Genomic DNA, 15,000 nt, shown 5'->3' on the forward strand with positions numbered 1-15,000 from the left:
TTTCCCATGGATAACATGACATCATCGCGCCAAGTGCGTGCTCTTTCAGTCTATTAGTGAGCAAGGAATATATGTGTGTGTATATATATATATATATATATATATATATATATATATATATATATATATATATATATATATATATATATATATATATTTACAGTCCGGCCCCCGGCCAATTTTTTATTGTAATTTTAAAGAATTTATCTGAATGTGCATGAACTACCGTATTTCCTTGAATTGGCGCAGGGAATATAGTATTTGCACGTCTAGAATTACTGCCGGGTCAAACTCGTTTCGCAAAATAATTAACGCATGCTTGTCTTAATCGCCGGTTCAGGATTAACGCCGGATCAAATCCGTTTCGCAAAATATTTATTTTATTACCGCATGTCTATAATTTTCGCCGGGTCAAACTCGTTTCGCTAAATATTTAGCATATGTCTAGAACTTCCGCCAGGTCAAATTCGTTACGTCACGAGTGACGATTTACCTGTCCTCATTTTCAAAATGGAGGAAGCTGCTTTCAGTAGTTTGCAATCGCACAAAGGAAAAAAGATTAAGAGCTATTTAGTAGGATTTAAGGTCCAAGCTATTGAATACCGGTACAGTATGCTAAAAAGAACAGTAAGCAGCTATGTTTTATTAATATACCGTAGCTGTGTGTGTCAAATACGGTATGAGTCATTAAATGACTCCCGCCTCCTGGTGGTAGAGGGCGCTAGTGATCCTTTTTGCGACTTCCGGTACTGCAGAAGAAGTGACAACACGCAGCAAGAGATTTTTTTTTTTTACCATGGAGGATTACATACCGGTATCTAAAATAAAACAGTTTTCTAAACTGGACTTTCAATGGAAGCAGGAGGTAATAATTAAAGGAATATCTCCATCGAGACAGAGAGACTTTTAAAACTGAAGAAAGAAAATAAGGAAGACTTCTATAAACAAGTTATCCATGCTTTTGGTCAGAAGGAGCTGCAAATGGACTCCATTTATAAGTACAGGTAAGACCATAATAACGTTTTTTTTATTAAATGTGCTTTTCATGATGGTGCTTACATCCCACTCAAAGGGCATGCCTAAAGTTACCGCCTTCTTTTGGTAAACGCCGGAGTGAGAAGAGGTTTTAAAATAATTAGCGCATGCATGGCTATCCCGCAGGCTTCTGGTAAACGCCGGAGTGACAGGAGGTTTTAAAATAATTAGCGCCCCTGCGGCTATTCAAGGAAATACGGTATTTCTGTTCAAAATTGTTTGAAATGTCACATGTTAAATGTTTAAATATTAACCGTCGGTTTAATTATGAGAAACAATTGTGTCAAAGTCAAGATTTTTTATTTAATGCTTAAAATAATAAATGATTACTTTAAAAAAGTAGTTTTATACTTGTGAGTGTTGATGACACAACAGTTGATATTCTAGTTTCAAGCATGTTTTATTCAATATAGCTCATCAAATCTCAGCAACAAGCTGTAATATCTTACTGACATCATTTAGGACCAAAACACTTAAAACAGGTAAAACACTCTAACATAAAATCTGCTTAGTGGGAAGAATGATCTTGTCAGACGGAAAATAAGCAAATATCAGCCTTATTTGAGATATTTCATCGTACTTAGAATTCAGTTTTTGCAGTGTACTATTGGCTGCATTTCTGATAGTTGTGTGCCATGTTGTTCCAGACCACAGCAAATGTTACCCAGCTTGCAAAGATTGTAATAAATCTATTAGAAGAAGACAGCTTGTTCTTTCCTTTAACTTGGGCACACACATCTATGACTTTGGCAGTTTTAAGCCAGTCATTTCCAGGAGTTCTCTCCCCCTCTGAGACACTTACTTAATGTGTTGCCTTCATTAGAACACTTGCATGAGGCTTTTAACTTTGTGCGGCTCCAGACAGATTTTTGGTCCAATGTGGCTCTTTCAACATGTTGGGCTGCCGACCCCTGTCTTAGATAATAACAACTGGATCGTACGATGGAGTTAATTTGATGTTCCAATTTCAAATTGTGACTGTGGGTTTTAAATAAGGCATGAGGGGGGTCCAGGTCACTGGGGGGAGCATTCTGTTGGAAGTAAAACACTCGAACATCAAATCTGCTTAGTGAGAAGAATTATCTTGTCAGACGGAAAATAAGCAAATATCAGCCTTATTTGACATATTTCATCTTACTTAGATTTCACTTTTTGCAGTGCACTTTTGATCGCGACTGTATGTTATATTTGATATTGCTACTATGGTACATTTTTAGTCTACTTCAAACCTTTTTTTTCCGCCCTCTTTTTGTACCCTTTGTGCATTATCCTTTCCATCCTTCCCCTTTCCATCCTTGGTAAGTGAGCTACTGTATGGAACAATTTCCCTTGTGGATCAATAAAGTTAGTCTCAGTCTAATTTGCTGTGCAAAATGTTGTAACCACAGAGAGTTTATTCAGCATGAAAGCACACAAAGTGTGGCAAACGCTCAAGCTAATGTGTTGTGATGTTTCTGTCTGTCCCTCGCCAGGCACCATTAGCTCGTGGGTGGTGGTATTTATCCTCCCCATCAACAGCGCCCTCAACCCCATCCTCTACACGCTGACCACGCGTCCCTTTAAGGAGACGCTCATGCAGGTCTGGGCCAACTACAGGCAGAGGAGGCCGGCGGTCAGCACCCACCCCGTCCATCTTCCCTCGCTCACCTGGCAGGAGATGTGGCCGCTGCAGGACGCCCACCCCGCCCCCGCCCCCGCCGCGGCCGGGCGTCAGGACGCCACGCCGCCCCCTGTGGGAAATAAGAGCAATGACACGGGAGTATGTGGGCCGCGGGAGACTGAGCGCCGAAGCCCAGTGAACATGTGACACGGGTGAGTGAGGAACCGTAGGAGCGACAGCTGCTGCCGCGCCACAGCGCCGTCTGCTGGATCGGGCGGGTCGCCGCCCCGCTCGGTCCTGACGCCAGCAGACTGTAACGGCGGGCAAATGGGGAGAAAACTCCCGGACAAAAAAATCCAACAAATGTCAAAATGGAATGTCTTCTTCCTGGCGATGTCATGCGGGGACTTATTGAAGTACCTGAAAAGCCTTGGCGGAGGTCATCCGTGGCTAACAGCTGCAGCTACATAAGCTCGTCGTGCTGAATTCATGGAACATTCTCCAGCATTGAAAGGGCAACTGCACTTTTTTGGAATGTTCTCTATCGTTCACAATCTTCACGTCAGACGAGCACACACGCCTTTTCCTGTTTTTATGCTCGTGGATAAACGTTAGCACGAGTCGGCCGACAACGGCGCTGGCGTAGTCATGTCACAGGCACCTCCGCGTCTTCCTTCAACAACCAACGCTAAGCATCATGTAGCAGTATTGCTAAGTGCTAAACAACATATACAAACCCCGTTTCCATATGAGTTGGGAAATGGTGTTAGATACAAACATCCCATTAGTGGGCATCGCAGGGAGAGCAGACATTGTGCAGTAAGTGATTGTTTTACTACGTTCATAGTTTGTACAAACCCTGTTTCCATATGAGTTGGGAAATTGTGTTAGATGTAAATATAAACGGAATACATTCATTCATGGTTTTATGGGCGGAATAGTGTAGTTCTATTAGCTGGGTTGTTAGCCACCTCCTACTCGCCATATCTTACGACTTAGAATTCATAAATAACAAAAACATGTGTTCCGGTCTCTCATATGGATTGTGAATGATAGACAACATTCAAATACACTATTATACATTTTAAAAATTAAAGATGCATAAATAAACAATTTTGGAGCCAAATGTTTGCCATTTAGCTAACAACTTACACTGTAAAAAAAAAGTCAGGAGATTTTATAGTAGAAAAATTAGCAGCTCAGTCACCAGAATTTTACCATTAAAATAAAAGCAGAACCATTTTTTATTTTTACATTCACAGTAATGCACTGTTAATATAAACGTAGATTTTATGATTTTTTTAAACTTAGCATCTCAGTAGCAGAAATTTATCTTTAAAAAAACGCTGGACTGTTTTTTTTTTGGTCTATTTAGAGTAATGCACTGTGAAAACAACCGGGGATGTTATGGTAAAAAAAAAACTGGCTGCTCAGTCGCGAGTTGAACTTCAAAATAAAAGCTGTACCGTTTTTCTATTGACAGTAAAGCACCGTAAATTTGGCCGTGTATTTGACGTAAAACAAAAATGTTTTGATGTAAACAACTGGCAGCTCAGTTGGCAGAATGTTACCGTTAAAATGAAAGCGGTACATTTTTACATTAAAAAGAACGGTAGATTTTATGGTTCGAACCCCCACCTGTTTTACTGACTGCTGAGTCACCACAATGTTTGCTTCAATATTAAAGTGGTGGCGTTTTTGGTTTTTTTACATTTACAGTAATACAATGTAAAAACCACCATAGATTTTACGGGGGGAAAACAAACAAACTGGCAGCTCAGTCACCAAACCACAGACTTTACGGTAAAAAAACAAAAAAACAACTAGCCGTTCAATTGCTGAATTTTAATGTAAAAAAAAAAAACGGTACTGTTTTTTTTTCCGATTTAGAGTAATTTCACTGTAAAAACAACCAGAGATTTTATTGTAAAAAAAAATAAAAATAAAAATAAATCAAAAACCTGGCTGCTCAGTCGTTAGAGTTGAACGTCAAAATAAAAGCGGTACCGTTTTTCCATTGACAGTAATGCACCGTAAATCTGACCGGAGATTTTACGTAGAAAAAGAAACAAAAGTCTGGTATCTGTGTGGGGAGAATGTTACCGTTTTTTTGTATTTATAGGAAAGCTCCGTAACAACGGCCGAATGTTTTGATGTAAACAACTGGCAGCTCAGAATTTTACCGATAAAATAAAAGCGGTACATTTTTACATTAAAAAGAACCGTAGATTTTAGGGTGAAATAACCAAGTTTTACTAACTGCTAAATCATCAATTTTTTTTTATTTTTTTTTTACAATTACAGTAATAAAATGTAAATACGACCGTAGATTTTACGGGGGGGGGGGGGGGGGGGGGGGGGGGGGGGGGGGGGACTAACAAAACTGGCAGCTCAGTCGCCAGACTTTCTCTCATTAAGTGGAAAAGAACAAAACAAAACATCCTACATTTTGTAGTATAATTCTGGTGACTGAGCTACCAGTTTTTTGTTTGTTTCTTCCCCCGTAAAATCTACGGTTGTTTTTAAATGTAAAAAAAAAATACAAATCTAATATTCTGGTGACTCAGCAGTCAGTAAAACTTTTTTTTTTTTACATTTACAGTAATACAATGTAAAAAAAAACGACCGTAGATTTTACAGGGAAATAACAAAAAAACTGGCAGCTCAGTCACCAGCCTTAACTCATTAAGTGGGGGAAAAAAACATCCTACATTTTGCAGTATAATTCTGGTGACTGAGCTACCAGTTTTTTTGTTTAGTTTTCCTCCCCTAAAATCTACAGTCGTTTTTAAATGTAAAACAAATAAAAATCTAATATTCTGGTGACTCAGCAATCAGTAAAACTATTTTTTTTTTTTTTTTTTTTTTACATTTACAGTAATACAAAGTAAAAAAACGACCGTAGATTTTACAGGGAAATAACAGAAAAACTGGCAGCTCAGTCGCCAGCCTTAACTCATTAAGTGGGAAAAAAAACATCCTACATTTTGCAGTATAATTCTGGTGACTGAGCTACCAGTCATTTTGTTTTTTTCCCCGCCTGTAAAATTGGATCGTTTTTAAATGTAAAAAATTTTTTTTTTAAATATTCTAAAATGCTGGTGAATCAGCAGTCAGTAAAACATGTTTTTTTGTGTTTTTTTTACATTTACAGTAATACAATGTAAAAAAAACGACAGTGGATTTCACGGAGAAAAACAAAAAAACTGGCAGCTCAGTCACCAAAATTTCGCTCATTCAGCGGAAAAAAAAACATCCTACATTTTGAAGTATAATTCTGGTGACTGAGCTACCAGTTTTTTTGTTTTTTTCCCCCGACTGTAAAATTGGATCGTTTTTTAATGTGAAAACATTTTTTAGAAAAATTCTAAAATTCTAGTGACTCAGCAGTCAGTAAAACATGTTTTTTTTTTTACATTTGTCGACAGTGGATTTTACGGAGAAAAACAAAAAAACTGGCAGCTCCGTCGTTCAAAATTTCGCTCATTCAGCGGAAAAAAAAAACATCCTATTTTGCAGTATAATTCTGGTGACTGAGCTACCAGTTTTTTGTTTGTTTATTCCCCCGTAAAATCTACGGTTGTTTTTAAATGTAAAAAAAATAAAAATCTAAAATTCTGGTGACTCAGCAATCAGTAAAACTATTTTTTTTTTTTTTTTTTTAACATTTACAGTAATACAATGTAAAAAAACGACTGTAGATTTTACAGGGAAATAACAAAAAAACTGGCTGCTCAGTCGCCAGCCTTAACTCATTAAGTGGAAAAAACAAAAACATTCTACATTTTGAAGTATAATTCTGGTCACTGAGCTACCAGTTTTTTTGTTGTTTCCCCCGCCTGTAAAATTGGATCATTTTTAAATATAAAAAAAACATTTAAAAAAAATCTAAAATGCTGGTGACTCATGTTTTTTTTTTTTACATTTACAGTAATACAATGTAAAAAAAAAACGACAGTGGATTTTACGGAGATAAACAAAAAATCTGGCAGCTCAGTCGCCAAAATTCCGCTCATTCAGTGGAAAAAAAAACATCCTATTTTGCAGTATAATTCTGGTGACTGAGCTACAAGTTATTTGTTTGTTTCTTCCCCCGTAAAATCTACGGTTGTTTTTAAATGTAAAAAAAAAAATGTAAAAAAATTCTAAAATTCTGGTGACTCAGCAGTCAGTAAAACATGTTTTTTTTTTTTGTTTGTTTTTTGTTTTTTTTTTACATTCGTCGACAGTGGATTTTACAGAGAAAAACAAAAAAACTGGCAGCTCAGTCGCCAGAATTTCGCTCATTCAGCGGAAAAGAAACCATCCTATTTTGCAGTATAATTCTGGTGACTGAGCTACCAGTTTTTTGTTTAGTTTTCCTCCCCTAAAATCTACAGTCGTTTTTAAATGTAAAAAAAAAAAAAAAAAAAATTCTGGTCAGTAAAATATATTTTTCTTTTTCTTTTGCGGTGTAGCTGTGACACACAACTGTTGTGTGTTGGCGAGTGTTTTACGATGAGCGACGCTGCCAAGACCAATCACAACATGCCATTTGTTCTTTTCTTCTACAGTACAGAAGATTATTCACACTTTGCCATTCACTCCCCGGCATATCGCAGATTTCCTTCGCATGGGATTTCCAGGAAAGACGAGCGCAGCGGACGTGACGGGTAAATAATGCAACACATTTGAGTCAACAAACGAGGGAAGGAGCGTGCTCAGTCTGCACAGTCATGAGATTAACTCTGCCCAGGGAGTTAATAATCCGCGAGATGTTGCTTAAAAAAGCAAATCATCCAAATAGAACATTCCTTTTTGTGTGTTTTTAATCAAGCAGCTACCTCTCAGTCGTCCAATGGGATGCTAGCTGAGAACGCTGGCTATGGAGGAACTGTCTGTGGGTCAATGGAACTACCGGAAGCTCGGGTGTTGTTGACGTGGAAGCGAAACTTGTTTTTCTTTCTGTCCATGCAAGCTTTGGTCCACTTCAGTTTTTCAAACCTTTTATCGAGCCTAAGTTCAGATTTATTAGAATGCAAAGTTCTGTGGTTTGAATGACAACACATTGACTTCTTGTGGGAGGGCTTTTGATTATTAATCGTCGCTGGCATAGTTAGCTGAACAAAGACGTTATTTGGAGTCTGTAAATCATGGTGTGAATGCTACAAAGCATTCACACATATGTTCTACAACAAAATGCATTTATTTATTGTGTGAATGCTCCAATTCTTCTTCTTCTCCAGATTTTGGCGCGCTCTACCTTCATTTTTCATCCGATTCAAAGCGTTCCAACTTCAAACTGTTCAGCCTATTTGGGAATCACAGGCTTTTCCTTTGACAAATTCCAAAAATTCCCAGATTTCCCAGAATTCCAGGTTTTCCAGGACATTTTTCCAATTTCCAAATGAATTGCCCATTTGTCAAACTTCCACCATTTCCACATTTTTCAACCGATTCAAACCATTCTACCTATTTGGGAATCACAGGCTTTTCCTTTGACAAATTCCAAAAATGGGGAAGAGCTGGACGAAGTGGGGAGAGGGAAGTCTGGGCTTCCCTGCTTAGGCTGCTGCCCCCGCGAGCTGACCTCGGCTAAGCGGAAGAAGATGGATGGATGGATGGATGGATGGATAAGTAGAAAACATATATAAAGACGTATGTATGTATGTATGGATATATATATATATATATATATATATATATATATATATATATATATATATATACATGTATATATATATATATATATATACATGTATATATATATATATATATACATGTATATATATATATATATATATATATATATATATATATATATATATATATATATATATATATATATATATATATATATATATATATATTTATACATCCATCCATCCATTTTCTACCGCTTGTCCCTTTTGGGGTCGCAGGGGTGCTGGAGCCTATATCAGCTGCATTCGGGCGGAAGGCGAGGTACACCCTGGACAAGTCGCCACCTCATCACAGGGCCAACACAGATAGACAGACACACTCACATTCACACACTATATATATATATATATATATATGTATATATATATGTATGTATGTATGTATGTATGTATGTATGTATGTATGTATGTATGTGTGTATGTGTGTGTGTGTGTGTGTGTGTATATACATATACATACATAAAACCCAGCCTAACATTATAAGATAATATAATAAAACATTTTTTAATTTGTATTAAATTATTTTTAATTGATTTTAATTTATATTTTTGTTATTTATGAATTTATGTTTGTCTTCATTTGTTATAAACTATTGAAATATAAAATATTAAAAATAAAAAGTCAAAAATATACATAGAAATTTGAATATTTTCAAGATAAATAAATACATTTTTGCCGTCTTGAATGTTAATGTATTGTTATACTCCTTTATTATTAATTTAGTAAAGTATTATGGTATAGTAGTAATCCTGTATTATCTTTATTCATTTATCTAAAATATTACTTTTTTTTTTTTTTTATTGATTCATTTTATTTTGTTTACCTAATGGTACAATCTATTGAAATAGAAAAGTAAATGTAAAAAATTCTAAATATACAATAAAAATGAATATAATAAAAATAAATAAATTCAGCATAAATGATAAAAAATAACATCATACTGTAGAAGTAAAACAACTGAAAGTAACAGTGATTAATGTGTAAATAAATGCAGGTTATAGGATAAGCCACATCATTCAATAATGATAAGTTAATGGATTGTAACTTTTTTTGAAGTTGCCACCCTGTTCTTTATATTTTTCAGTATGCGGCCCACGGTTGAAAAATGTTCTGACACGCCTGCAAGAAAGTGTTCTATCGGTGTTCTGTTGTGACTAATGACTGTCATTTTGAACAAACTCCAATGTTCGAATTGTTTTAAAAGTGTGTGCTTCTGCAAATATTTTCAAAACAATGTTATTTTCTCAGAGGTTCTATGTTGCTGCAAACACACTGCCAGACATGATCTGGGGTAAACGTGACTGCATTGATATCGCCTGATGACCTTTCTCAAACGTTCAGGGATTATTTCTTCACAGCAAAACCTTTTCCACACATTTTCAATGCGTTCATCCATTTGATCGAATGGTTTACATTTTTTTGAAGTTTTAAAAAATCTTTTAATGTTTGTGACCAATTGTCACGACAATTTTGTTGGAAATAATGCAAAACAATTGAACTACTGGATTATATTTGATCAACAAGATGGAGGATCTTGCACTTGCAAACTTCACAAACACGGCTGATTAAAATCTCTATATTCTATTACGTTTTCAAAGCTTCAGTTTGTTTTGTTTTTGACTATTATCATCCATCCATCCATCCATCCATCTTCAACCGCTTATCCGGAATGGGGTCGCGGGGACAACAGCTCCAGCAGACTTCCCTCTCCAGAGCAACATTAGCGACTTCCTCCTGGGGAATCCCCAAGCGTTCCCAGGCCAGAGAGGAGATGTAATCCCCCCATCTGGTCCTTGGCCTGCCGCGGGGTCTCCTCCCAGTGGGACGTGCAACGAGGACCTCCCTAGGGAGACGCTGGTGAGGCATCCGCACGAGATGCCCGAACCACCTAAGCTGGCTCCTTTCCAAGCCAAGGAGCAGCGGCTCTACTCCGAGTCTCTCTCGGGTGACTGCACTTCTCACCGTATCTCTAAGGGAGATGCCAGCCACCCTTCTGAGGAAACTCATTTCGGCCGCTTGTATCCGCGATCTTATTCTTTGGGTCATGACCCACACTTCATGACCATAGGTGAGAGTAGGAATGTAGATAGCTCGGTAGACCGAGAGCTTTGCCTTCTGGCTCAGCTCCCGTTTGGTCCCAACAGTGCGGCAGAGAGACTGCAATACTGCCCCAGCTGCTCCCATTCTCCGGCTGATTTCCTTCTCCATCTTTCCCTCACTCGTGAACAAGACCCCGAGATACTTCAACTCATCCACCTGGGACAGAGTCCTGTCCCCTACCCGGACTGTACAAACCATCGTTTTCCTGCTGAGAACCATGGCCTCAGATTTGGAGATGCTGATCCTCATTCCAGCCGCTGAACACTCGGCTGCGAACCGATCCAGTGAGAGCTGAAGGTCACGAACCGAAGGTGCCATCAGGACCACATCATCTGCAAACAGCAGTGACGCAACCTTTAGCCCCCCGAGACGTATACCCTCTCCGCCATGGCCACGACTCCGCCTAGAAATCCTGTCCATGAAAATCACAAACAGGATAGGTGACAGAGCGCAGCCCTGGCGGAGACCAACCCCCACTGGAAAGGGATCTGACTTACATCCAAGCACCCGGACAAAACTCTCGCTTTGGTTGTACAGAGATTGGATGGCCCTCAGCAGGGTTCCCCTCACTCCGTACTCCCTCAGCACCTCCCACAAGATCTCCCGGGGGACGCGGTCATACGCCTTCTCCAAATCCACTATTATCAGTGATTATTAATATTTTTTTTTAAAAATTCTTTATGTATTTATCTTATCAATAATATATAGGCATCCGTCTGTCAGTGGTGATGATGGGTTGCGCCTGGGGGAGTTCATTCTTTCTTGCAGCAGCGGCTGGAGTGACAGTCTCTGGTGCAGTTGGCCCAGATGAATGGGGAGGGTTCTGACACAGGAGCGGGTGCTGCGTCACGCAGTTTCCGCTTTTGTCTCCTCGCCTGCAACAAGGAGATGTTTTTCTCCTCGGCACAGCGGGTTCCTGTGGCAACAGTCTGCCTCCAAACGTTGCAGTCCTTTGCAGCTTTCTCCCAGTTGTTGTGGTCGATGCCTGCCTGTTTCATGTCACGTTTCATGTCCTTGAAACGCAGTCGGGGGCAACCAAGGGGTCTGGAGCCTGTTGACAACTTGCCATACAGGACAGCTCTGGGGAGCCGGTTGGGATCCATCCTGTGGACAAGGCCAAGCCATCTAAGGCGGCGTTGGCTGAGCATGGTGAACAGGCTGGTGAGTGAGCACGTTCCAGGACTTCTCTGTTGGGAACTTTGTCTTGCAATGAAATTCCCAGGATGCGGTGCAGACAACGCAGGTGGAAGTTGTTTCTCATGTCTGGTGTAGGTGGTCCAGGCCTCGCTGCCATACATCAGCGTGCTAATGACACAGGCTTGGTAGACCTGGAGTTTAGTGCGCTTGGATAGCTGGTTGTTCCACCATACTCTTTTGGACAGCCTGTGGCATCTCTCACAAGACGAGTGGCAAGTTCTGTGTCGAATGATAAAAGTCGCTGCAGATTGCGGATCCAAGGTATGTAAAGGTGTCGACACATTGCACAGTCTGATTGTCTATGGAGATGGAGAGTGGAGTTTAAGCATCTTGGTCCATGACATTGGTCTTCTTAATGCCGATGGTGAGACCAAACTCTTTACAGGCAGATGAAAGCCTATCCATCAGCCTCTGGAGCCTGGACCCGGTGTGGGATGCTAGAGCTACATCATCAGCAAAAGCATTTCCCTCAGGAGGACACTGGTCACCTTGGTCTTGGAGCGCAAATGAGGCATGGTTGAAAAGTTTGCCATCAGCTCTTGTGTGTAGGAATACACCTTCAGAACATGTGCTGAAAGCAGCAGACAGAAGGAGGGAGAAGAAAATTCCAAAGAGGCTTGGCGCAAGAACGCAGCCCTGCTTTACACCGCTGCGGATTGGAAAGGCCTCTGATGTTTCTCCTTCCCAACAGACGGAACCCTGTGTGTTTTCGTGGAATGATCTTATGACGGCGAGGAGTTTTAGGGGGCAGTCGATCTTTACACGCATGCAGCAAGGCCCCAGTTACCGTGTGTGGCCACGAGGAGGCACTGTAGGAGTCTTGATGGTGGAGAGGCTGTGTACCGGCAAAAGGAAACTTACGCGTTCGGCTCCTCTTTTCACCCCCACAAGGAGGGCTAGCCGGTGGCAGTAGCTGAAAGCAGAGAGTAGCAGGCAGAAGCAGCATGCAAAATGCAACATGCACTAACTACAAGCACTTCTACGCAGTGCTACTGCACTGACGCATCACACACACCTGAATACAAACACACTCTCCAATACACAAATCCACCAATATACATATAGTATAAGTAGCATCATTAAATATATACAAATATGATTGGAATAACAATGAAATACTGCTTTAATTCCCAGAGAAAACAAAACAAAGTAATATACAACAACTAAATGGGTTAAAAAATTGTAATCGTAATTGTAAAATTGTTCACATTGTCTGTTTAGCTTTCTGTACATGTGTTATATAATTATATGTATTCATTATATTTACAACAAAAAATAAACAACCCAGTAAATGCAATAAATACCCATACATTATTTTACTGTTTACATAATTATTTAAAACTATTTTACAATTGTATTTTATTTGTTTAAATAATGGACAATTTAATAAATGAGTTCACATGTAATTATGCATATATTGAGTTATATATTGAGTTATACAATGCTGTGCATGCAAACTAACTAAACTGTAATCAACACATTGGGTTTTTTTTCTCTGTTGAACAAATCCAGTGGTTTAATGTGAATATACGGTATATTCTAACAATAACAAACCATCAAGTTTTGTTCCAATGGGCTTTTTGCTTTGCATTGTCCAACAAAAAAATGTGTCAAGAAAGGAAAGGAAGATTTTCACATGTCTGAAAAAGTCAAATGAATTGTGCAATTAGGGGGTTGAAGTGTTAAGTGTTTGAGTGGATTGTTGACGTAATATCATTTGTGCGCCTGTCAGGGCATTTAGACTTCACTGCGTCTTTTCACAGGTTTCTATTTCAAAAGACTCTGAAAAAAAATGCTGAATACTTGTTTAATATAAATGTTTGTTTGTTTACACATGTCAGTTGCATCATAAAAATACTCACCATTTGTGGGAAAAAAAGTTTTTAATCGTGTGTCATGGCTTCATTTATTGTCTTTAATGTGAAATAAAGATTGCGTGTGCGCATGCGCATAGTATGTATAGTATATATAATTATATATTGTATTATATATGTTATATAATATATTTACATATTATATGATATATTGTATAATATATATTATAATTATATTATATATCATATATAGTATATATATTATAATATATATATATATATATATATACTATATATATTATATAATATATATGTATACTATATACACTACCGTTCAAAAGTTTGGGGTCACATGGAAATGTCCTTATTTTTGACGGAAAAGCACTGTACTTTTCAATGAAGATAACTTTAAACTAGTCTTAACTTTACAGAAATACACTCTATACATTGCTAATGTGCTAAATGACTATTCTAGCTGCCAATGTCTGCTTTTTGGTGCAATATCTACATAGGTGTATAGAGGCCCATTTCCAGCAACTATCACTCCAGTGTTCTAATGGTACAATGTGTTTGCTCATTGGCTCAGAAGGCTAATTGATGATTAGAAAACCCTTGTGCAATCATGTTCACACATCTGAAAACACTTTAGCTCGTTACAGAAGCTACAAAACTGACCTTCCTTTGAGCAGATTGACTTTCTGGAGCATCACATTTGTGGGGTCAATTAAACGCTCAAAATGGCCAGAAAAAGAGAACTTTTATCTGAAACTCCACAGTCTATTCTTGTTCTTAGAAATGAAGGCTATTCCACTAAATTGTTTGGGTGACCCCAAACTTTTGAACGGTAGTGTATATTATATAATATATATATTATATTATATTTATTTATAAATATATATGTATATTTATATATACATATATTACATTTATATTTATAAATGTATTATATATTTATATAATATATGTATAGAGGGAGAAGGAGAAACGTTTAAACTAATAAACAGTAAGCAATATAAATTAAATTGAAGATAAAATAATAAGTATGTATTAACACATTATACTATGGTACTGTTTTTTTTTCATCTTTAGTATTATACATTTGATTAATTAATCTTGAATTTATTTAAATTTATGTATCTCTATTTGTATTTTTATTCGATTTTTGTTGTGAAATATATGTGTGTGTATTTATGTATAGAACGTATGTATATATGATATATAACACATATATAGAGTATAAATATTACATGATGTATATATTATATTATATGTATTATATATAACATATGGAAATATAATATATATATATATATATATATATATATATATATATATATATACATATATATATATATATATATATATATATACATATATATATATATATATATATATATATATATATGTATTATATAATATATGAGAGAGAGAGAGAGACAGAAAGAGAGAGATTGAACAGTAAACAATATAAATGAAATTCAAGATAAATATGTATTTACACAGTATACTATGGTACTGTCATTTTTTTCCTTCTTTAGTATTTTATAAATTGTATTCATTAATCTTGAATTTA

The 15,000-nt window shown here is 37.4% G+C and overlaps 1 protein-coding gene across 3 annotated transcripts in view; it reads left to right on the plus strand.

Annotated features, from left to right (window-relative positions):
- Positions 1-3,780, plus strand: part of LOC133645195 (relaxin receptor 1-like) — a 152,799-nt gene extending 149,019 nt beyond the window's left edge. Inside the window, exon 18 of one of the 3 annotated variants that reach the window (XM_062040058.1) lies at positions 2,508-3,780. In XM_062040058.1, the coding sequence (XP_061896042.1) occupies positions 2,508-2,842 (335 nt within the window). In that variant the 3' untranslated portion in view covers positions 2,843-3,780. The remainder of the gene's footprint in view (positions 1-2,507) is intronic. The other 2 variants (XM_062040059.1, XM_062040060.1) reach the window with 2 other exon arrangements.
- The last annotated feature ends 11,220 nt before the right edge of the window (positions 3,781-15,000 follow it).

This window comes from Entelurus aequoreus, linkage group LG28 (genome assembly GCF_033978785.1).
Source record: "Entelurus aequoreus isolate RoL-2023_Sb linkage group LG28, RoL_Eaeq_v1.1, whole genome shotgun sequence".
NCBI lineage: Eukaryota > Metazoa > Chordata > Actinopteri > Syngnathiformes > Syngnathidae > Entelurus > Entelurus aequoreus.